The sequence below is a fragment of the Vicia villosa genome, linkage group LG1 (assembly GCF_029867415.1).
Source record: "Vicia villosa cultivar HV-30 ecotype Madison, WI linkage group LG1, Vvil1.0, whole genome shotgun sequence".
NCBI lineage: Eukaryota > Viridiplantae > Streptophyta > Magnoliopsida > Fabales > Fabaceae > Vicia > Vicia villosa.
Genome location: NC_081180.1, coordinates 105928878 through 105954797, shown reverse-complemented (window position 1 = coordinate 105954797; position 25920 = coordinate 105928878). Strand labels below are relative to the sequence as shown.

Here is a 25920-nt window from a genome sequence, read left to right as displayed (position 1 = left end):
GTAGAATAGTTAAAAACGAATAATTTTATGAAGGAACATAAATTATGTTAATATTATTTTGGTGATGTTTGGGACAATAGAAACTTCACTTTTTTAGTGGACTAAGTGAATTGTTCACGTTCAAGAATCAAATTTTAGAAAATCATATATATTATTGTAAAGGATTACAAAGTGTTGAAGCTATTGAAAGGTTTCTTTTTTAATTTCTGAACGATGGGAACATTTTATTGGATAGGAAAAGGTATAATCTTTCATCATTACAGTTATTTGTTTATCTTGGTAAATTAAGCCACTAAATTTTGGGTTAATGATTAAATTCTGTTGCATGATGTCGCTGTTTAACTTAGTGGATGGGAGCGGAAATATTCTTATATCACATATATTTAAATTAATTTTATGTACTTTGACAAATGAAAATTATATGTTGAAAACAGTTGTTAATTGTATTTTACTTTTTTATAATATTGATTATATTTTGAGGTCTCTGAACTATGTAGAAAGATTTTTTTTCTTCTAATAAACATTAGATGATTTATTATTATTTTTATGGGGATTGCTCTTTGCAAAGTGGTGCTCATTTATCATGGTAAAAAAACTAATCCCTGCGTCTGTTTCATTTATATATTATTTATTAGACCCTCACATCCAGCCGTTGGTGTCACTTCATTTGATGCACAAGCACCGTTTTTCCGAGTTCACGTGTCTCCGTCATTGTCTTCTTGAGGGCATGTCTCCCTTACTACTGCCCCAAAAGCCCAGTAGTCCAACATGCTAAATCTACTGCTCTTGTTCCTAATGTTTTTTTTATGAGGTCCCTCAGACACTTCATTACTTTAACAATTATGTATACTTTGTATGAATGGCTTAAAATATAAAGTTTATTAAAATAGGTCAAATTGATAACAAACTTACTACCTAAGAGGGAAACTAGGTATGACAATTTGGCCCATCCCAAGTGGGTACCCGCAAAAATACCCACATTGGGTAGGGTAAAAACCCGCAAAAATAGGTATGGGCACAAGTAATTACCCATTAAAATATGTGAGTATGGGTGCGGGCACGAGTAGCTTACTATCCACCTGCCACGTACTCACACTACATATTTATATTATAATATAAAAAATGCATGTTTCTAATTTTTTTTTAAAATATATCGCTATTAAATCATTATAGATTTTAATAAAAAAAATTTATTTGTTTCTTAACTCAACAATAGCATGCATAATTTTTTGAATATTGTTAAAAAGACTTAAATTATATGATATTTTGCAATTAAATGTGTAGTTCTCTGAGGTTGACATGCATTTTGGTAAAACTAATTTAGCAAGAACATGTTGAAAGAAATGCAAGTTGTCCTAGCGTTCAGACTTCAACATGTCAAACAAGATGTCAAAACATGTCTGGTATGACATCTTGACTGCATAAGCTGGTCTGTCAAGTGAATCAGGCGTATTTATTGCTACAAAAATCTCTTGTTTCAGCTACAGGATATTCTGGAATAATCAATATAATCAATTAGCTGATGTATTATCCAAGATTGATTTAATTAAGAGATTTTCACACCTTTCTATAATTGGAGACAATATAGGAAAGTTTGGATTGAAGACCTATTTCCTTGGAGAACAAGTAGCAGATTTTTGGCAGCATCTTTGCTGCATTTTGAAGCCCAGTCCAGTCGATAATAATTCTATAAATAGTAGGGTTGTAACCTAGTTTTAGGTGGAACTGATATTTGTAATTTTAGGGTTCTAGGAGTCCTTATTTTTTGTGTGCTGTAAGTTCCATATGTGTGCATTCACAAACCTGTAGGTTTTGAATGTTGTATGATCTCCGAAGTTGTTAAGTAAGGAGAGTGTGTCGTTCTCATAAGCTTTTAAGCATTGAGAATTGTGTGTCTTAGAAGAGTGTCTTCTAGCTGTGTTTTTTGTTCTGTTGTTTCTCACAGTGGTTCTGTGATTAAAGGGATTTGAGGAGGGCCTCATACCTAGGTGAGTCTTAGGTAGAAGTCATAGGAAATGTAGAGATTAAGTGAGAAGTGTAAACGGGGTTGTTTAACTTCGAATTGATACTATCGAATATTGGTTTCGTCCCTGGCTTGGTAGCCCCCGGAGTAGGAAGGTTGTTTCCGAACTGGGTAAACATATCGCTGTCTTCTTTACCTTTCTGCACTATTCTTCGTTACTGCAGTTGTTTGCTCTAATAGTTTCATCAATAGATATTTGTGTTGTGACATCTCATTCGACATCGCATATCTGATACCAGGATTTCAAAATGATTTAATATTACTATAAATGCGGGTAAACGAGTATAGATATGGGCATTGAGGTACCCACATGGTACGGGTACGAGTATGTATATTGATATCCACGCGGGTTTGAGCTCAGGTATGGAGATTTTTTTAAACTGCGGGTATAAGGACATATACTATAGTACCCTGCCAATTGCCATCCCTTAGGGAAACTTATTGTCTTATGGGTTAGTCTGGAACTTAACATCCAAATTCTCTATTGAGTTATAAAATAAACACATTATCATGAGTTCAAAATATATCTAGGGGTTAGTTCGGAATTTAACTTTCAAACTCACCCTTCCATCAATCCTTTGGCAAAATGGGGGTGGCCCACTTACGATTTTTTTGGTGTCAATTAAGGGCGAGCTTATAAAGGAATTTGAGATGACCAACCTAGACCTCATGATACACTTCCTTAGAATTGAGTTTTACAAGTTCAAGAAGAGACTACTCTTGCACCAAAGAAGACGTGCTCTTAAAGTTTTGAAGAAAATCGAAATGGAACATTATAACGCTGCCATTACTCTTGTGGAACCAAGAATGAAACTGTCAAAGAATAAGCATGAGCATGATGTTAATTCCACTCAATATCGGAGGTTGATTGAATCTTTAGGTACTTGTGTTATACAATACTGAATTTGGCTTTTAGTGTCAGAGTTGTGAGTAGATTCATGAAGAGACTGAAGGTGACTCACTTGGTAGCACTCAAGAGGATCCTAAGATACGTCAAAGGTTCTGCGGAATTTTTTTCCGCAACAGACAAGGGGACAGAAAGTCCAATTTACTTGGATATACTTATTCTAACTGGTGTGGAGATAAAGATGACAGAGAATCGACAACTGAATACATATTTATATTCTGAGAAACACCAATTTCATTGTGTTCGAAGAAGGAATCGATAGTAACGCTCTCTTCTTATGAGGGCGAGAATATTATAGCTTCATTGTGTGTGTGCCAAGCCGTATGATTGATGACTTTGTTGAATGAGTTTTATAGTGAATAGGGTGAGTCTGTAACGCTCTTGGTTGACTATGTTTCCTCTATAAAACTTACTAAGAATTCCGTTTCACATGGGAGAAGCAAACATATAAAGATGATATTTCACTACTCGGGAGGACTTGTTAGTGAAGGAAGACTGAGGTTGGGGTATTGTAGAAGTGAAGACCAAGCGACCAATTTGTTGACCAAAGAAGTGTCGATTAAAATGTTCAAGAGATTGAAGAAGCATATGGGCATGGAAGACTTGGAGCACATGAATTAAAATGATGTGTTGAGTGAAAAGTGTAATTCAACTGTCTATAATCGGTTACTGCGAGACTGTAACCAATTACAACTAAAACAAAATTGACTTGTAACTGGTTACTGCGAGATTGTAACTGGTTACAACAGAAATATAAACGTTTAGTAACTAGTTATTACGAGAATGTAACTAGTTATAACGGTAGATTTTTCTGTTTTTTATATTTGTTACTTGTACCTCACTTAATGTAGATGTGTTCACCACCCTCAATAATCACTCTCTCATTCTCTTCCTCTCACCTCTCCATATTGAAAATCATCATTCGTGTGGTTGCTTGTTCCAACAGTTGGAACCTTTCCTTATAATTAATTAATAAGAGATCGGAATTTTTAGCTAGAATGAGAGTGTGTTTCTTTCTTTTTTTTCTTTGGTGGTCTCTAATTCGGTATTAGTAGTCCAGCAAACTTGAACTCTAACATGATCCTTCACTATGGTGTAGTTCGTAGAGCTCGTTTTTTCTAAAATTATATTGTGGTAGCTCATAAGCTTCTTGGCCCAGTAGTTCTCTCACATTGTTTTTGTTTGATTTTGCTGTTGTAACTTTTGGTATTTCATATGCCCGCTTACTTAGACTCTGTTTGGTAAAACTAACTTGGTAAAACTAGCTGGTAGCTGATGACTTGTAGCTGGTAGCTGATAGCTGATAAGTTAATTTGAGTATTTGGTAAATTAGCTGTTATACTAGCTGATAAATACAGAATGACATAAAAGGACATTCTTAATTAAGAAATTGATAGTCTCATTATATTATTGTATTATATAATTAAATTATTTTTTATAAAATAAAAATACAGATATTAGCAAACACATGCAAAAAAAAAAATTTATATATTAAAATTAAAAATAACATCAAAATATATCGAACAATTATATATAAATTTTTAAATGAACTTATACAGTAAAATTTATATAAAAAATTAATTTACGATTTTGAATTTAATTATATTAATCTAAAATAATAATTTCACAAATTTAAAAATTAGCAACACTATCTCTAAATTCATTACAAGTCATGTAATTTTAATGTCGTTAAAAAATAATAAATATTGTATTTTTTTTGTTAATCGACACGAATATAATTATACAAGACAAAAACTATTTTAAATGCATGCAGTCATCCTAACTGCGAGATAAAAATGCATGCGGTTCGGTTTGGTTCGATTAATTTTTAAAAAGTCATCCAAACCAAACCAATGCGGTTATGATCGGTTCGGTGGGCTGCGGTTTACACCATAAAATAAAAATGTAATGAAATAAAAAAAGGAAAATAATTCATTCTTCCATACATATATTATAGTACTATTAAAAAGAAGTTTTTCATACTAATTACACCAAAATAATTCATTCCTCCATACATGTATTTTACACCAAAATCACTACCATATAAGTGTATCATGTATTTTACAGTACCATACTATGTATTTTACATATACTACATACTAAATTACTAATATAACTTCCGTTATTCATACTACATACTACATACAGTTTTTCATACTAATAAACTACATACTAACTAATAAACTACATACTACATATACAAGTATCAGATAACTTCATTTCTAAATATTAATACAATATTACAACTTCAGGACTAAATATTATCAGTACTACATATACACCAAATGTTTCTCTAGAATGGGTGAGAGATAAATCAGAGAATGAAGTTGAAATGTTGAATAGGAAGGAAGAATGAAGGAATAGTGAGTCACGTGACGTGAGTGTACAGTATTGCAATTGAATTGGAAATATAATAAGTTAATTATAGAAATTCAAAAGTTTAGTTAAATATGCGGTTTTTTTCGGTTTGGTTCGGTTTTGTGAAATGAAAACCGCAAACCGAACCGAACCGTGCGGTTCGGCCTAAAAATCATCCAAAACCATCCAAACCAAACGCGGTTTTTGCGGTTTTCGGTTTGGATTGGTTCGATTTGCGATTTTCCTTTTGGATTGGTTCGGATACGATCACCCCTATTCAGTAGCATGTTTTGGAGTGCACATTTGCAACTTTTGTATTAGACCAGATAACTTGTAACATTTGTTGCAAACCAGATAACTTTTAACATTTGTTGCAAATAGCCTGTACATTCACAATTTCCATCAGAATTTTGCAAATTAACATTAGGCATAAATTAATAAACACATTTAAAAGATAAAGTATTTGTATTAATCAACATCAAAATGCATAATCAAAATATAATCAAATACATACCGAAAACTTATAATATCCATAATAATTAATAAACCTCCTAAACAAGCTTTGTTGCATGTGACTGTGTTAATCAGAAATTTCAAACCCTAAAATATGGCAAAGGAGAAGTTCCATCAAGGCCTCTTGCCATGGAAAAGACAACATAATCATGAACTGTAGTTTCCCTATACTTTGGAGGATTTTAATTTCTTCTGATAATAACTCCTTTATGGGACCGTAAAGCTTTGTTGAAGGTTGAAAACTTGTGCTAAAAAAGCTTGCAACTGATACTCTTGGACCAACATAGTTTGCCACTACTCTATGCTCAACGCTCTTGAATATGTTGTTTGTTATAAGCTGTTATATATAACAATGTAAACAAGATCATTAACAATGTAAATTAGTTTTACACTAACAGTTCGTCAAAATTAATCTCGATGAAAACTACCTGGAGAAGATCACCAATGTTGATGACTAAAGCATCGGGTATAGGTATACTATGAAGCACAGACTCCGACACGGACACCGGGACACGACACGACACAGACACTTCGACACCGATAATGTTGAAAACATAGGACATCGACACCGCTACATATAAGTTAATATTTGAGTTTCATTTATTCATATAATTGATCAAAATTAATGTCTTCAATTTTTTATTGATATCATTGTTTCAATACATGTTTAACCCTTTTTAGATGTGCGTGAGATTTGTCCAAAAAGATATATAAATGTGTGTTGAGGCAAAGAAAAAAAACAAATTTTTGTATGAAACATTTGTATGAGTTGTCGGACATATGTAGTATGAGTGTCGTACGAGTGTCAGACACTAATTAAAAGAGTGTCGAAGCAAAGAAAAGAGCCATTTTTTAGGGGACACTTGTCTGACTGTTCCGACACTTGTTTGACTTTTTCGACACGTGTCGTACAGGTGTCATACAAGTGTCGGACACCGCGACACGCCTACTCCTAGAAGTGTCCGTGCTTATCAACCCAATTATTCTCGTGAAGAATTTGGAGGCCGCCAATATGATATTGTAGAAGCACGGTGATAAAGTCAAAGAAATTAATAACTCCATTCTTCATCTCATCCAAAACAGTAATATCTATTCCATGATTAACAACTTGAAAGAAACTCCATGTCTCAGATGCTTCTCTAATTTTCTCAACAACTGTTTTTCTTCTTGTTGGATCTAGATGAATATCAGCAAGATCAACAAAAGGAACAACAAGTTTGGTGGTGCTACTTGAAGATGAAGCTGAATCTTTCTCAATTTGGTGATGGAACATATGCGAGGGACTTGTGTGATAGAAGCATCAACAAGTCCTTTAACACCATCTTTTGTTTCATCAAAAGCTTTCAGTTCACTTGCTCTATCATAGTCAAGTTTTGTTGTCACTGAAATTTCACTCGTTTTAGAGATTCTCATTTTTTTTCTGTCAAATTTTTTGGTTGTATTTTTTCAAGACTTATCTAAATGTATCTGCAACAAGTGGGAGTCTTGAAGAGACAAAATTGCATTATTTGGGCAGTGGCACATAGTAGACACCAAGTTTGACAAATTTGGCAAGGAAAACAAGTTCATAGAATCTTATGGTTAGAATTTTTGCAATGATAACTATTAATTGTGTTGAGAAATTGAAATTTTCGACTACACAAAAATCTTTTTGTTGTTAAATTTGATTATAACAATCAACCAAATAATGTGTGGCAAAAAAAAAATCTCAATCAAAATAAATTAGCTCAAACAAGAAAACTTCACACAAGCAATAACAAGATAAGGTGACGAGAATGCCCATTTAATTTGTTGATCCAGTTTGATCAACTTTAGAGAGAAATAAAATTTTCAATTTAGCTTAATTCAATTATTTTTAAAATAAATTACAAAAGAGTTTAAAAACAATAGGATTCTAAATTTTCTAAAATATCTATTTTTTTTAGCAAAGTATTTTCCAATACCCTTATATAATTTCAAAAGTACAATTATAAGTATTTTTTAAAATAATTTTGGTATATTATTTTGAATAATTTTAAACTTATATTATATTTAAAAGGGTTAAGTATGGTTTTGATTCCTATAAATATCTCAAATTTTATTTTTAATCTCTATTAAAGAAATGACATATTTTAGTCCCTGTAAATTTTTATGCATGCAGTTTTAGTCCATACTATTTTTTAAAATTTTAAAAACTGTTTAATTATCCTTAAAATTTTAAATTTTCAAATAATTTTTTTCATACGTGTTTAGAATATTATAAAATATTTCTTTACCAAATTATAGAATTTTTTATAATGAGAAGAATTAAATATGAATTTTTTGAATTTCAAAATATAATGATAAAAGTAATAAAAATCCTGACTTAAAAATCAAATTTTGAATTTCTTTTTTTTTCAATTAACTTTTTATAACGTTCTTAACATGTCTGTTAAATAATCATTTAAAAATACACATCGGTATAACAGTAGGTACTAAAACCACGTGCATAATAATTTTATGAGGACCAAAATATGTCATTTTTTTAATAGGGACTAAAAATAAAATTTGAGATATTTATAGGGACCAAAAACATACTTAACCCTATTTAAAAATATATTATAGTATTTTTTTTAAAATATTATAATATTTAAAATAATATACTTTATATATAATATTATATGATAAAAAATGTTATAACTTTTTTATTTTATTATTTTCATATAAAATGATAAAGAGATTATTTGTTTAGGTCCGAGTTGCCCTTAATCCATATAGAGCCGAACTCAGGTAAAGAATCTTAAACCCATATTTAAACATAGATTTTAGGGATAGCTTAAAACACCCTTAGTGGTGTTCATATACACATGTGAAATATCATAAATATCTTTTAAATATAGAGATGTCCTTCCGGACGCACCAAATACTCCACACCACATCACTTCTTAAGTAAGTCAACTTTATTTTGCCATAAATTAGTACAGAAGTGTATCTATGTAAAATCCTACGGAAATATATCTCCAGACGTGTTTTAATTTGTATTGTCGCGCTAGACATTTTCCCTTTCTCATTTCCATTAGAACTTCGGAAAAAAAGAGCTCGTGAGAAACCCCATTTCCATCATTTTAAAACCTTTCACACAACTTCTAGTGCATTGCATTTAATCTAAGAGCTTTCTCAATCTCTACTCCATTCCATTAAATCCAAGAGCTTCCACTTCTCACATTTAGTAAGTTTTTTCATTTTCTTTCTTTTTTTGATTTGTGGTGCATCCATTACTTAGATAGGTTGTTTAAGATATATTATGTCTTACTCTACATTTGTTTATAGGGAAATAACTATACTATCGTCACCACTAGTTGGTGACAGTTCATTTGAAGCGGAAGTGTCCACTTTAGTAGTTCAAATATCTTCGACTTCGTCTTCCTGGAGGAACATGACAACTGTTGCTGCCCCAAAAGCCCCCGAAGTCCATTTTGATCAACATGCTCCTAATGATGTTGTTCTTGAGATTTTTGGAGGATGCCCTTATGACACTTCACTATTTCCTTGATGTGTAACCATGTTGCTAGGTGTTAGCTGAAGATTTCGTTTTATGTTGTTTATCCTTCGAAGGAGTTGAGAATCGAAGGAAAGATGGTTACTGATGGCCATCCCTTAAAAAGTAAAAGAATGGCTACTGATGGTCATGCTTCGAAAAATAAAGACTTCTAAGTTCGATGAAGATAAGTGAACGCTGAAAGATTAATGAAAGCATATGTCTTCGGGACTTAGACAAAATTCATAGAATATGTATTCAAGTATTACTACTTAGCGTGTTTTTTAGTAGTGTTTGTTTAATACACTGCCACGCGTCGAAGATGGACTCAGGCGGGAAGATTTGAAATTCGAAGACGGTTTCGTAACCGTTCAACAACAGATGGCTTCGCTGGAAGTTCTGATGAGAAACGTGGCAGCAGATTAGTATAGGACCGTTAAGGTCGAAACTAGTATAAATAGGAATCTTAGTGTTAGGATTCTGTGTGTTCATTTTGTACAAATCACTCACATATTTACTCAAGTATCAAGCGTTAAGAGAAAGAGTTCGCTGAGAAAATGTACGTATGACACCACCATTTTAATACATGTGTATTATCTTTTTGTTTTTATCTTTCAGAATTAGTGCATTTCGTTTACTTCTTGCCATTTACGTTTCTGCATCTTTACTTTAACGTCATTTACTTTCGAATTTCTTTCATGCTATTTACTTTCAAAGTCTTTTATATTTCTGCAGTTTAAGATTCTTTACGTTTCAATTGTCCTTTTAATTTTTTATGTCATGTCACTTCGTTGAAGTCACATTTATATGTAACAAAGTGATTGTCAAGACTATTTGTTCTGTTAATCGAACAACGTTTATTGAAGAAGACAAATAACGAATATGGTTCGAACAAACATTGATAACAATCTTCTTGACTATGTGTCCTAGGATCAATCTAGTCGATCCTGCAAGTAACCAAATCATATTTATTATAGTTTGGAAGACTAGCGGTTGTTTACCGGAAATCACCGTAAACAAATTGGCACGCCCAGTGGGACCGTGTCAAGCAGATTGTTTTAATCAATTGCTTTATTTTTGTCTAGACAATATCAAGATCTTGTATGAACCTTAGGAACGGTAAATTAAAGAACAGTGCACAACCGATTCCCAAACGAAGGTACAACAGGAAAATGGTCGTTACGGCCAGTGCAGGGGGTAATCAAGATCCCCCACACGGTTCAGGATCAGGAGCGGCAAATTCGACTTCTACTCAAGAAACACGAGATGCAACGGGTCCAAATGGATTGAGACCTACAGATAATTCCCAGACTATGCCTGAAAATAATACAGCACCCTCAGGGACTGTTCCAGTTTCAGTGTCGACAACCGCACCCTCATCCACAAGCGCAGAGGACGTATTGTTTGCCTCGACAAATGCTGCAAACAATTTATTTGGTCAAGGCACGAACTCCGCTTTCGAATGGAGACCAAATAATCCATACGGAATACCATACCCATATGGAACAGGCGTACGAGGGGCAGGACATATATATGCCCCAACTAACAATGCGACATTTTCACCAAATGTTAGTTCAGTGGGTCGAAGTGCACATAACACTGGTTTCTCTACCCAGATGCCTCACTTTACCACAAATAACCAAGCAGCATTTCGACAAGAAATGGATGCAAGCAACCATGATATGGTAGGGGTTTTGGCCAGAGAATTGACTTCAGTTTTAAGCCCACTAATGGCAAATGTTACTACTACGAATAGAGAAAACATGGAGACTTTCCAAAAGATATCATCTCTGATGAATCGAATGGCAGAATTCATGGGAGTAACGCCACCTAAAAGGAAAGACAAACAGCCTTCGAATCAAGAAGAGAGGCCCATTTTAGAACGTGTACAAGACATAGTTCCATCATCTAGGACGGCTACTAGGGATGTAGGCCCCTCACGAAGAACAGAGGTGTTCGAAGGAACTCCAATAATTAACTTAGAAGCTTCAAATCAAAGAACTGTCCCCGTCCGACAAGAAACGGAGGAGGAGCAACCCAGATTAAGGATTGTGGGTAGGAACGAACACCCAGATGAGATTGTTCAAAGAGTCAGAAGAGAAAATCTGGCTACAGAAAATAACTTAACTGCCATGATAGAAAGGGTTATGGCCAACAATGGCCTTAGTACTGGACTTAGACGTCCAAACTATACATCCCCTATATCAGATTATATCATGCAAACAGAATTGCCTAGGGGCACTAAGGTACCCAAATTTACAAAATTTTCAGGCGAAACGAACGAGTCAACGGTGGAACATATTGCTAGATATTTGACGGAAGCAGGAGACTTAGCGGGAAACGAGGATTTAAGGATCAAATATTTCCCTAGTTCACTGACAAAAAATGCCTTCATTTGGTTTACTACTTTGCCACCAAATTCGATAGATGCATGGGCATACTTGGAAAGACTTTTCCATGAGCAATTCTACATGGGCCAAACTAAGATAAGTTTGAAAGAATTGGCCAGTGTTAAAAGAAAATTCACAGAAACAATTGATGATTATTTAAATAGGTTCCGTCTGTTGAAATCAAGGTGTTTTACAACAGTCCCAGAGCATGAACTTGTTGAAATGGCTGCAGGTGGTCTAGATTATTCAATAAGAAAGAAACTAGATACCCAATACCTTAAGGACATGGCCCAATTAGCAGATAGGGTTCGACAAGTCGAACGCCTGAAGGCAGAAAAAGCTAGGGCAAATAAAAGTTATAAGAAAGAAAGAGTGGCATACGTCGAAGCCAAGGATGCTGAGAATGAGTCTTTCGATGACTCATATAGCCCTGAAGAAGTCGAAATAGACTTGGCTGAATTGAAAGAAGCGCCACCTTATGCTTGCAAACTGCTAAATCCTGCCAATGGAAAAAATCCAGTAGAAAACGATAAGAATGATAGGTTCCCTAAGAAAACTTATACATTCGACATTACCAAGTGTGATGAAATATTTGATTTATTGGTAAAAGATGGCCAAATGATACTACCTCCAAATTCAAAAATTCCTCCGTTGGAACAACGGAAGAAAAGAGGTTTTTGTAAATATCATGGGTTTTTAGGCCATAAAACTTCTCAATGTTTTCTTTTCAGGGATCTAATTCAAAATGCTCTCAATGATGGAAGGTTGAAGTTTGCTGACAAGACCAAGAGTCATATGAGGGTCGATACCAATCCCCTAAACATTGCTGACGCCAGCCTCTGTGAGGTAGAAGATATCAACATGGTGGAGGTTTCTGAAATCGAGGTTGTGGAGACTAAAGCAATGTTCAATGGAAAGCAGGCTACTGAAAGCCTAAATAGTGACATAATCTTCAATACTGATGTTGAAGAATCTTCCAAGGCAGAAATAACTGAAGCCTCGAAGGAAGAAAACAGCGAGGCCACTGAAGACCTCAGGATGAAACTCCAGAAAATCCAGATCTCTGAAGTTCCTCCAGCAGCGGGTAACATGGTTAGCGCCAGACGACCAGTGTCTGAATTTGGCGAACTAGAGACATGGCTGACGAGGAAAAATGGGGGCATCGAAGTTCCTCCAAGAACCGAAAGCCTCAAAGAATATCTCTGGAATTGCCACCAGAGAAATGGTGGTAAGCAATGGATGTGTCCAAGGTGTTCGATCATGCTGAATCGAAGGGTCGAAGCCAACTTCGAAAGGGTTCGACGCGAAAGGTGGGAACACCCAGGAAGAGAGCCAAATCCCCTACTACAACTGTACCCAAAGATGGAGGAAAGCTTGGTAGGATTTTTGGTCAGATGCCACAAAGAAAACACTGAAGTTGCTCTCTGCCCAAGATGTGGGGCAGTCTATGACGAAATGCTAGCACGATCATTCGAACGTGTGTATTGCTACATGAGTCAAGAAACTCAGGGGTTGCGTCCCAACCTGTACGGTTTCGACATTTGGACTCCAACAAAGAGGCCTGATAGCCCACATCCTAGGACTCGAAGGGTGACGTTAAAAGTCCCTGCAAATGCACCCAGGGATAGGTGGGTACAAGCTGATGCAAGAACCAACAAATGGCGAAGTTGGGACCAAGGTGGTAGAACTGCAATGGCATATAGGAAACAATTTCAAAGATCAAATCGAGAGGTGTATCGGTTGGAGAATTATAAAGGAAAAAATCCTATGTCTCGGTCCCAGTGGAGAAGGCATCAGAGAATAAAAAAGGCTCAGAAGGAATACAGGCCAAGAGAAGCTGGAGACTCTAGTAGCAACCAAGTCCCATACCAGGGGGCAAAGTCGAACAAACCTCCGGTGGAACGCAGACTATTCGAAGCTAAAAAACTCTTGGATGAAGAAGACAAGATGCGTTCAAATTCTTGGAAAGAAGAGGATAGAATGACAAATGATTTTGACTCTGATGGAGTGTCATCTATAAACTTGAATTGCAATGTTGTCTCGGTACTCCCTCACGAGTTTAATCAGGAAACTGAAGTAGAAGACTGTGAAGAGGCTGATATCGAAGAAATGGCAAAACACAGACCCGTGTGTTACTATGTGCTGAATAACGGTGCAGTAGAAGAACAGAATGCTTTCTTCGAAAGGCCTGATGAGGGTATGCGGAATCATTTGAAGCCACTTTATATCAGGGCTAAGATTGAGAACGTGGGCATAAATAAAGTCCTAGTTGATGGGGGAGCAGCAGTGAACCTAATGCCTCAATACATGGTAAAAAGAATTGGTATGTTCGATACGGATATAAGGCCACATAACATGGTTTTATCTAACTACGAAGGCAAAATAGGACAAACTCTGGGAGTTGTTCAAGTCAATTTGACAGTAGGCTCAGTTACCAGGCCAACCATGTTCATGGTTATACCAGCAAAGGCAAACTACAACCTTTTACTTGGTAGGGAATGGATTCATGGAGTAGCGGCTGTACCCTCAACCATGCATCAGAGGGTGACAATTTGGAGAGAAGATGGTATAGTGGAGAATATCGAAGGTGATCAGAGTTATTACATGGCTGAGGTCAACCAGGTGAACAAAAACAACTTCGACAGGAACTTGGCAAACATAGGCCCTTGTCATGCTGCTGAAGAGATGTATACCCCAAACAAAAATGCAATGTACTATTTGACTTTACACCCAAATGGATTCCAATGGGATAGGGAGATCATGGATGGTCCACCAGATCCAGCACCATCGGAGAATTATCCAGCAGTACGGCCAACGGGCTGGGACGATGACATTAATCATGTCTGAGTCTGCGTTCTTCGAAAAGATTTCGGCCTATGTGGCCGAGAACAAAAGAAAAATGGCTCTCGAAGCCGAACTATCAAATACCAAGATAGATACAGTCCTAACCAAAGAAGGAATATCAGAATTGGAAATACGTACGAGTTTCGAACTCCCTGAAGATACGGGTCCAGTTGAAGAGATCATAGGAGACGAACCAAGTCAAAGGTTAGATGCAATATACGACGAAGAACCGTTGGGATTTGAAAAAGACCCGATGGCGTCGAACATAAAGATGTTGGCCCAAGATCCACTTGAAGAAGTCAATCTTGGTGACAATGATCAGAAGAGAATAACATATATCAGCGCGAAACTAGAACCAGAATTGAAAGCAACGGTCATCAAAATGTTTAAAGACAATAGAGATTGTTTTGCTTGGGATTATGATGAGATGCCTGGTCTCGAAAGAGACTTAGTCGAATTGAAATTACCAATAAAAGAAGGGAAGAAGCCAATAAAACAAACTCCCAGAAGATTCGCGCCAGAGATTCACTCGAAGATTAAAGCAGAGGTCGAAAGACTCTTACGATGCAAATTTATCCGAACTACAAGGTATGTTGAGTGGATTGCTAATATAGTACCTGTAATTAAAAAGAATGGCTCATTAAGAGTATGCATAGACTTTCGCGACCTTAATGCAGCTACTCTGAAAGACGAGTGTGGACCTCCGATTTTTTTTTAATACCGGGCCATACCTCTGATCTGTAGAGATACGTGAACTGACTCTTTTTTGTCGCTTAATGCTTTCGCATTTTGAAAATTCACAGAGTCGCCACCGACCTTTTATTTTATCCAATTAAGGAAAGGTTTATAAAAGACACAGAAAAAAGACCTTTAAGAAATTCTGGGTAAGGGGGTAGGTTATACAAAGGGAAGGTGTTAGCACCCTTTGTATCCATGGTTATCCATGGGCTCTTAAGTTTGCTTAGCTCACTTGTTTTTCGACCACTTTTCAATTGCTCTGAAATTGCTCATATGTGGTTTCAAATACCTTTGTAATTTGAATTTTGTAATGATCCGTGTGTGGATGTATACAAAATGCTTGTTTATCTTTCGAAAGATGTTTTGAAAAGAACGTTAACTTTGTAATAATCCGTGTTTGGATGTATACAAAGTATTGTCTTTTTTGAAAGTTTTGAAAAATCAACAGTGTATGAGAATTTTGTTTGTTTTGATTTGAGCAAGCAAACTAGGAGGTCTACCCTGAGTTGTAAGGTCTTTATCCTATTTCCTTTAAAAATCTATCCTTTCACCGGATATAAAAGCAAGGTTCGATTTTGTACTCAAAACAGTAGAATTTGACTTTGATTTTGAAAGATTGAAAAGGGATTTCCTGAAGAGGTGCAAGTGTGATTGTGATTGGATTCAGATATTTATCTTTGAAGTTAGTGATCTAACGGTTCAATTTTATCTTTGACATACACGCAGTTTATATTTGTTGGAAATTAAAATGCGGAAATGTAAAGTGCGGAAAGTAAATCTACGCTATTACATCGATTTTGCAGGAAATGTAAACTAGCCTATTTACATGAATTTGACATCCTATACATTTATCTAGGAATTTTAAATTGCAAGAAAAATAAAAGGCATGTTTTTGGATTTTTTATGATTTATTTTAATTATAATTAATGCATAATTAATTAAATTAAAATGAAGAAAAAAGATGGAAATATATTTAAACCTAGAAATTAAGTTTAAAATCTGTACAAAATATTTGTTAATTAATTTTAAAACAAAACTAATTTTTTTGGAATTTTTGGAAATTGATTTGAAATTGATTTAAGTTAATTAAAACATAATTATGCAAATAATTATACAAATAATTAAAACTTAAACAGAAAATTATCCTAAATATGTACAAAATTAGTTTATAATATATAAACAATATTTTATATAAAGAACAATTTTTTTGGGATTTTTTGATTGGTTAGAATAATTAAAAAGCAAATATATAAATATATACTAATTAATTATGCAAAATATTGAAATTTTGAAGAAAAATAAAATATTTTTATTTCAGAAAATAGTATATTATTTTAGAAGTCTAAAAATATTTTTTGTGTATTTTTTGGATTTTTAAAACTATTTTTAATTAATTTAACAAAGAAATTAAAATGAAATAGAAAATAAAATAGAAAATAAAAGGATACTGATCCTGTGTGGTTTGATTGAGGGAGTATGATGTGCACGCGTGATCTGGAGCGTTGGATGACTCATTAAATGAAATCAAGTGGTCCAGAAATTGAGGCTCATGGGACACGTTGCACCTGCAAAGCACAGGATTAGAGGAAAATTTAAAAACACGCGCGCTGCTGAACCAATGAGGGGGAGACACCTCATCGTCTTCAACCTTCAGCCAGGGGTTTTTACAGCGCTTTTATGAAACATGCGCTGTAATTGATGAACCTCAAACCTGCAAAATAGCGAATAGGGGTAAACAAGCACATAAATTTGGCGCGATGGTACCATTCAACTCGTTTTGTCCATACGAATCTAATGGTGCTATTTAGAACCTCTAATTTTGCCTAATTTGGAAAGCCCTAATTTTGAAGCTATGAACCCTAAAATGGTAGTTTCGTTTATACGTGTCCAAACTTCAATTAAGTTTCCAGAAATGATCTACACCTCAAACCAAACTTAATAGTATGTCTACATCTTGTTAAACATGTGTGAATAACCAGATACGAATTGATTTTAGTTTGAACAAATTTGGACCTGTATAGCTCGATTCAGTGAGCTTCAAGGCTTGTAACTGATTGGGATAGTTTCAGTGATGTTCAAGGAAGGTGTATGAATGCTTAGTTTGTATTGAAATGGACTGAAATTACAAATTCGAATTTGAGTTTTCTTTGAATTTTTTTCAAGTGATTACAAGTGTTATGAGCTTATGTATGCTTCTGAACTCGCCTCCTCTTTGTTTGCTGAAGTGTTATAGCCTATTTATAAGCATTAGAGTGCTTAGAAACTAAGCCAAAAGCATTGATGAGTTTTTTTGGAATCTTGACTTTTTCAACATTGGTAGCTTTGTCTTTAAGCCACCATGGCTTGATTTTCTTCTTCTCCTTTGCTGTACTTTGCTTTGGGACAGAGTTGAATGAGTCTTGCTTGGAATACAAGCTATTCTTTATCCATTTCATTTTCTTTTTTATTTTAATCTTAAAATAAGATAAAAATATGCCAAAAATAGATAAAAAATGATGTGGGCTTAGTCTTGGTCGTGGGAGGCCCATATCATCATGGAAATGATGTTTGAATGCTGAAAACTTGGCCCCATTTGGAAAAAGTACATTTTTGAGCAATGCTGATTTCATGTATTTTCCCAAAATTTAGCCAACTTCAACAAGGTGTAAATCCTTCAATTTTTGTCATATGAAGGAGATCTTGCACTTTTTAGAAACCTCAAAGAGTCCTCTAACCAATGTCTTTGGTCTCATGTCAAAATGATTTTTGAAGCTCCTTGTGTGTCCTTTTGAAAAAAGTGTCTTTTTGTTGACTTTGAAAATGACCTGTAATGTCTTTGATCATATTTTTCAAATGGTGAATCCAATGACCATGGGATCAATGGCATTTGAAAGATAATTGAATTTCCTTCAAAACAAGCTTTGATTTGAATTTTTTGGATGAAGGATGAGAGAGTTATGATCAGTCAAAGTTGAGTTGACTTTTCAGGCAAAAACCCTAATTTTGAATCTTAGGGTTTTGTTGATTTTTGATCTTTCCTTGATGAATTATGATCATCCAATGATCAAATGATGAATCCTTTGACAAAATATGGACTTTGACAAAAAAATTCATTTTTGACTGTCTGTTGACTTTTTTGGTCAAACGGGTTGTCTGTTGACTGTTTGAGCTGCTGACGGTGCGTCTGAGTGAATTGAAGTTTGAAAATTTGTATGATGGTACTTTGAGATATATGGATGTGTATGAAATCCATTTGAGCTCTCAAAACTTGTTGCTCCTGTAAAAACAAGAAAAACCCTGATTAGGGACTGTTTGTGTAGGAGACAGTTAAGCGTACCTGATTTTTGTGCAGTGTTGAGTCTCTGCTAATCGCGTGATATTCAGAAGACTTCTAGAACAAAAATCTTGGAATTTTGATTTGTGAAAGATTGATTTGATTGATGGTACAAAACACTGAGAATTGTACTGCCAGCAGTTTGGCTGTCAACTGACTGTTCAGGTATTGATGTAGCAGTTAGAGTGAAAAATCAACAGTCAAAGTTAATTTTCTTTTTTGTTGTTTTTGTTTATGTTTTATGTGAAAAATGGAAGTTTATTTACATGACTTGTTAAAAGAAACACAGACATAATAAATAACTAATATTTACTGTTACCAGTACAGTCTGAGTTTCCTGATTTTGCGCCTGCAAAAAAGATTTAACTCTGTACCAATTATGTCAGTACTATTTATCTGTAAATAAATAAATAGCATGTGTGAAGTAATACACAGTATTTGGTGTTTGCGTAAGAATAAATTCAACTGCAAGCCAAATTACTGTATAAGAAAAATTCTAAAAACTAAGTATTTCATATGTCAGGATATTTGTTGAAATAAAAATCCATGATTATATGAGACCCTTAATTTTCAGATTGGAGTTTTCTTGAAAAATATGTGGGCAAATTTTGGGGTATAACAGTTGCCCCTATTCAATCTTCTTAAACCTGAAGAGATTGTCTGAAATCTGAAGGTAGAAGATGATTGAATATTTAGATGCCCTGAAAATTTGCACTTACCTTGATCAGAAGAGATGTTGGAAGTTGCATTTGAATGTCGTCTGCGAAATGTTGTTGGCAGATTGAAACATTACCTGAGATGGGCTTTCAGATGCCACCTGGAATATGTGTTGATGGTCTGTTTCATCAGAATGAATCCATCTTGATGATGGATTTGAAAGTCTTTGTGTTGACTGTTTCGGAACCGTCCAAGGTTACCGCTTTAAGTCTTGGAAGATAATCGTTACGGAAATTGTCCAAAGTTTTTCCGCTTTAGATTTTGGAAGTTGATCATTGTGGAACCGTCTGAGGTATCGCTTTAGATCTGCAATGTTAGATCGTTCTGGAACCGTCTGAGGTATCGCTTTAGATCTGCAACGTTAGATCGTTCTGGAACCGTCTGAGGTATCGCTTTAGATCTGCAACGTTAGATCGCTCTGGAACCGTCTGAGGTATCGCTTTAGATCTGTGATGCTAGATCGTTTTGGAACCGTCTGAGGTATCGCTTTAGATCTGTGATGCTAGATCGTTTTGGAACCGTCTGAGGTATCGCTTTTGATCTGTGATGCTTGTTTTTGAGTGGGTAAGTGATCAGAATGAATCTTCGGCTTGATTATATCTGAGAGAACCGTTCATGGAATTCAGGTGAACACGGCATGTGATTGAGAACATCTTTGTTGAAGATATCTGCCTACCTGAAAAATCAAGTTAGTGATATGCAATGTTTATGATGCATGTAAATGTGAGATATTCCCGGAGAAATATGCATGTTATGCTGTGTATGAATATGCGCATGATGCATGATGTATGATGTATGATGTATGATGTATGATGTATGAATGTGAATATGTGAATGTGAATATGTGAATGTGATGTATGAATGTGATGTCAAGCTTCTAATTGGAAAAATAAATTCCCACTAGTCAGCTGGACATGAATGTATTGTGATCGTTGATGATCTTTTGTCTTGCTTGAGTACCCTCGTCTGGGGAAATTCTTTGAGAACCCGGGTATCCCGTTGAAGGATCTTTGACTACTGCTTGGGGAACCAAAGGTAACTGGAAGTTCTGATGCCCTTTCAAATGGGAATGAGGAAGATGCATAATCCTCCGATGCACTATCTGACCAAGTCCGGGCGCGGGGATCACACCTTTTGAAGATAGTAATCTGGAACAACCCTGCTAGGGAATAAGACTTCTTTTGAAGAGAAAATCTTTTTGAGGAATTTGCTGAGAAATGCGTTTCTCTTGGTGATTTCCTTCTGATGGAATGATGTCCAGCTGGCTGGGACATTTCCTGAATGCTATTCCTGTTTTTCCTGGTAAACATCAATCATATTCAAATGCATATGCTCATTCAAAATTATCATTGAGACGCTTACGCATTTAAACAGGAAAAGTGAAAATAGTGATTTTTGAAAGAGCTGCATTGAAAAGTGCCATGATAGGCGGGTTAGCACAGGGAGACAACAATCCTAGAAGTAGGAAACTGTCAGAAAGTTTTGAAAAATATTTATGAAGATAAATAGCTATGTGAAAACGATCCAGTCAAGTTTCAACTCTGCTATTGCCAATCTGTCTTCGAGCATCTCATCCCTCACTTGTTGGAAGAAAGTGATTAGACTGATCGGTGTCTTTGAGGTGTTGAATCTTGATGGTGAGTAGGCAGCTGAACGGAACACAGTTGTATGCTTCATTCCCTAACTTTTGCCTAGGCCGCCCTTTCAGGTTTTCAGCCTACCGGGATTTTTGTTTAGTCTCTAATTTTTGCCTGGACCGCCCTTTCGGGTTTTCAATCCACCGAGACGCTCATTTTTGCCTAAGTTGCCCTTTCAGGTTTTCAACTTAGCGAGCTGTTTTTTTTCTTTTTTTTTTTCTTTTTTAAGAGAAGTATTTTTTGACTATGTCAGCATTCACAGGGTGTGGGAAATCCTCGCCATCCATGGTGGTAAGCAACATGGCGCCGCCGGAGAATATTTTCTTGATTATGAATGGTCCCTCGTAGGTGGGAGTCCATTTGCCTCTGGGATCACCTTGTGGTAAGATGATGCGTTTGACAACCAAGCCACCAGTTTGGTATGCTTGACTTTTGACTTTTTTGTTGAAGGCTTTGATCATACGCTTTTGGTATAGCTGACCATGACAAATAGTTGCGAGCCTTTTCTCATCAATCAAGTTTATCTGGTCCAACCGTGTTTGAATCCAATCGTCTTCGTCTAGATTGGCTTCTTTCATAATCCTTAGGGAAGGAATCTGAATTTCAATTGGAAGAACTGCCTCCATACCATAGACTAAGGAGAATGGAGTTGCCCCTGTTGAAGTACGCGCAGATGTGCGATAACCATGAAGAGCAAAAGGCAACATCTCATGCCAGTCTTTGTAGGTTACTGTCATTTTTTGTATGATTTTCTTGATGTTCTTGTTGGCAGCTTCCACCGCGCCGTTCATCTTTGGTCGATATGGAGAGGAATTATGATGCTTGATTTTGAACTGTGTGCAAAGTTCAGTAATCATTCTGTTGTTTAGATTTGTACCATTGTCCGTGATAATCCGTTCAGGGATGCCATACCGACAAATGAGATTGTATTTGATGAACCGGGCTACCACATTTTTGGTGACAGAAGCAAATGAAGCTGCTTCTACCCACTTTGTGAAGTAGTCAATAGCGACCAGGATAAAGCGATGTCCGTTGGAGGCAGTAGGTTTGATTTCTCCAATCATATCAATACCCCACATTGCAAAAGGCCAAGGAGCCGTCAGGACGCTTAATGGAACTGGAGGTACATGTACTTTGTCAGCGTATATCTGGCATTTGTCATTCCACCTTTCCACTTGATCTTTCTTCAACAGTTTGAAGATTGGCACACAAGTAGTAGTCATGTGGGCAATGAATCGGGCGATGTAATTCAGACGTCCCAAGAATCCTCTGACTTGTTTCTCGGTACGAGGTATATGCATTTCTTGAATGGCCTTAACCTTGGCGGGATCAACCTCAATACCTTTGCTGCTGACGATGAAACCTAAGAGTTTGCCGGATCTTACTCCAAAAGTACACTTATTTGGGTTCAGTCGCAACTTGTATTTCTTGAGTCTGTCAAACAACTTGTGTAAATGACCCAAATGTTCTTCCTCGGTGTTGGATTTTGCAATCATGTCATCGACATACACCTCTATTTCTTGATGAATCATATCATGAAATAGCGCTACCATTGCACGTTGATAGGTTGCTCCTGCGTTTTTCAGACCAAAGGTCATTACTTTGTAACAAAAGGTTCCCCAGGGTGTTGTGAAGGTTGTTTTTTCCATGTCTTCGGGTGCCATCTTGATTTGATTATACCCTGAGAATCCGTCCATAAAGGAGAATACCTTGCATTGCGCGGTATTGTCAACCAGTACATCGATGTGTGGTAAAGGGAAATCATCTTTGGGACTTGCCCGGTTCAGATCTCTGTAGTCCACGCACATTCTGACTTTCCCGTCTTTTTTAGGTACAGGGACGATGTTAGCTATCCAAGGAGGATAACTTACAACTTTTAGGAATCCGGCATTGAACTGTTTTTCAACCTCGTCTTTGATCTTTTTTGACATATCAGGCCTACTCCTTCGTAGTTTCTGTTTGACTGGAGTGCTACCTTCTTTGATTGGTAGGCGATGAACTACGATGTCCGTGTCAAGGCCTGGCATATCCTCATAGGACCAGGCGAATATCTCGACGTAGTCTCGCAGCATTTGAATCAGTCTTTGCTTGACGCTGTGTTCTAAATCAGCCCCTATTTTGACTTCTTTCTTTTCTTCGTTGCTGCCCAAGTTGATGACCTCAATTGGCTCCTCGTGAGGCTGTATGGCCTTGTCTTCTTGTTCTAGCAGCCTTGCAAGTTCTCTTGGCACTTCACAATATTCCTCACTTTCGTCCTCAGTTTGGTAGATCGGATTTTCAAAGTCATGACGGGCAATAGCAGAATCGTTGTTGACTGGATCCAGAGTGTATGTGAATCTGCATGTAAATTATGTGAGTATGTGTGAAGAAAAAACATAGCTATTAGAAAGCGAAGAAAGAAGGAAAAAGGATCACAAAATTTAAATATGCAAGCGTCCCATGATTTTATTGAATGCACATGATCATGATATGATAAGCCCTTATAGAAGGACCGGTGTGCTAAGGCACACGGCTTTCAAGCTCATGGTTCGATTGTTCAGGAACCACTTTTATCTTTGCACATTATACACAAAGAAAACAGGAAATGGCATTTACTCCTGGTCAAAGGAGATCACATCCTCAGCTTTCCAGTTGTTCAATCCACTGTTGTGAGCAGGGGGTACCCAGCTGTTCCAGTTGCAGTTGTCTTTTTCATCTTCCACAGCATTGATTTCATTAGTGGGAAAATGAGCCGGTGATCCTTCGGGATAAGGGATATACTCTGCTGGATACGAGAGCCCAGGCTGAGATATCTCTGTTGGCTGAGCGAGATGCTCAATAAGGTCGTCCCATGCAGTCGGGATGATGTTTTGAATAGAGACTTGTGCATCTTGATGAGGAGTGTATGCTGACAGAAAGCAACCCTCGTTATTTGGTATTTCTCTGGCTTTTTCAAGAGCGAAATTGTCATCGTAATGTTCATCCCATCCAGTTGGGACAATGTCCTCCATGGCAATTTGTGAGCTTGGAGGAGCGGAGTATTTTACCATATAGTCATATTTGCCGCTGGGTTCTCCTAGCGTGTCCCATACTTCTTTGGGTGGATTTTGATATTGCTCAGTGACAGGACTTGTGAAAATTTGATCATTTCCAATTTGATCACCCCATCCAGTCGGGGTAAGGTCCTCCATAGCAATATAAGAATTCTGAGGTTCGGCATACTGATAATTATACCCGCCGTTTGGTTCTCCCACAGCATCCCACATTCCCATGGAAATAGGTGGAATTTCATCTGGATATGGCTGAATGATATGGTTCAAGAACACTCCTTCATCTTCAATAGCGTTTACTTCTTGGCTGACGAAGTGTGACATTAATCCTCCAGAACGAGGACTTTGATCATTCTTTTGATTTTCACTATCATAGCCCAGACCTAGCTTGTCAGATTTGTAGGGTATATCGGGAAGCTGTCCCCATACTGTGCAATCACCCTGTTCAATCATGGCTTTGGCATCTTTGAGAGAAGCCACAGTTGTAGTTGGAGTAGCAGGAATATGCTTGGTGGTAGAGACATCTGGAGAGACCACCTCAAATGACTGGCATGGAGTTTCGATGAATTCGTCCTCCAACTCGACATATTTGGAATTGCTTAGGTGACTAACCATATATTCCTCTTCGCCATAGACTGTGACAATCTTTCCTTTTACTGGATATTTTAACTTCTGATGCAGGGTAGAAGTTACAGCGTTTGCCCCATGTATCCAAGGACGTCCAAGTAAACAGGAGTAGGCTGGGTGAATTTCCATTACGTAAAAGATAGAATCAAAGATTTGAGAACCCACTCTGATTGGGAGATTCACTTTTCCGTATACCGTTCTGGTTGACCCGTCAAAGGCTCTTACCACAACATCGCTTGGTTGTAACACAATTCCTTCGAAGTCAAGCTTTTCTAGTACTGTTTTTGGTAACACGTTCAGAGAAGAACCGTTATCTACTAGCACATGAGATAGAGTGGTGCCATTACATTCAATGGAGATATGTAAGGCTTTGTTGTGATTTTTCCCAGCAGGGGTTAGATCCACATCAGAGAAACCGAGACCATTGCTCACGGTTAGATTGGCAACACAATTCTCAAATTGGTCGACTGAGATCTCTTGAGGCACATGCGCAGCTTTTAGGAACTTCATCAGAGCTTTGGCATGAGCTTCTGAATATTTTAGCAGAGATAGCACTGAGATTTTTGAAGCAGTGTGCCCCAGTTGCTCAACAATATTGTAATCACTCTTGCAGATGATTTTCAATATTTCCTCCATTTCTTGCTTTGATGGATCCTCAGCAGTGATCTCCACCGGGGTTTGAATTTGTTCAACTTGTGGCTCTTTGCCTCGAGCGTTGACATTTTGATTAGGAACTGGGACTCGGACTGGACCAGCAGCAACATTTGGAGAAATTTCTGGTGAAAAGATTCTTCCACTTCTCGTGATCTTGCTGGTACCCACAATATTACCCACAGTTGGAGTAGTTAACTTTGCGGTCTCTTCAGTCGAGGTACCCTGCTTAACTCCATGAATGTAAACATTAGCGTCATATCCCCATGGGACAGCTTTGTCTGAGGGGTATGGAAATGGAGTTGGACTAGCAATGACTACTGATGCCACTTTGAGTGTAGCAGAAATTTTGAATGGAACCTTGGCAGAGATTTTGAATGGTAAGCTGGATATCACTGAGGCATCCTCTATTCTTATCCCGTTTGCAAAGACTTCGCACAGCACGTCCATAGAAGGGAGCCTCTCAAACATAATGATACGGCGATCCATCCATTTTTGAATTCCCATCCTCAGATTTTCACAACCATTGGGCAGACAGGAGCAGTAAAAGCAGTCGGGGTCACATCATGGGAAGTAACCAGCTCGGATTAGCTTTCCTTTGACTTCGCAGAGTGGAGTTGATAATTCGTTCACATCATAGATGTAAACAGTATCCAGGATAGCGTTGACAGTTTTGT

The 25920-nt window shown here is 36.7% G+C and overlaps 1 protein-coding gene across 1 annotated transcript; it reads right to left on the bottom strand.

The window, feature by feature from the left end:
• Window positions 1-6753: 6753 nt before the first annotated feature.
• LOC131650810 (1-aminocyclopropane-1-carboxylate oxidase homolog 12-like) lies at window positions 6754-7074 on the bottom strand. Its single transcript, XM_058920527.1, has one exon. The coding sequence runs from the start codon at window positions 7072-7074 to the stop codon at window positions 6754-6756; it is 321 nt and encodes a 106-aa protein (XP_058776510.1).
• Between the last annotated feature and the right edge of the window lie 18846 nt (window positions 7075-25920).

Excerpts from the sequence above, each read along its gene's own strand:
- LOC131650810 (XM_058920527.1), bottom strand. The coding sequence starts at position 7,074 with ATGTTCCATCACCAAATTGAGAAAGATTCAGCTTCATCTTCAAGTAGC.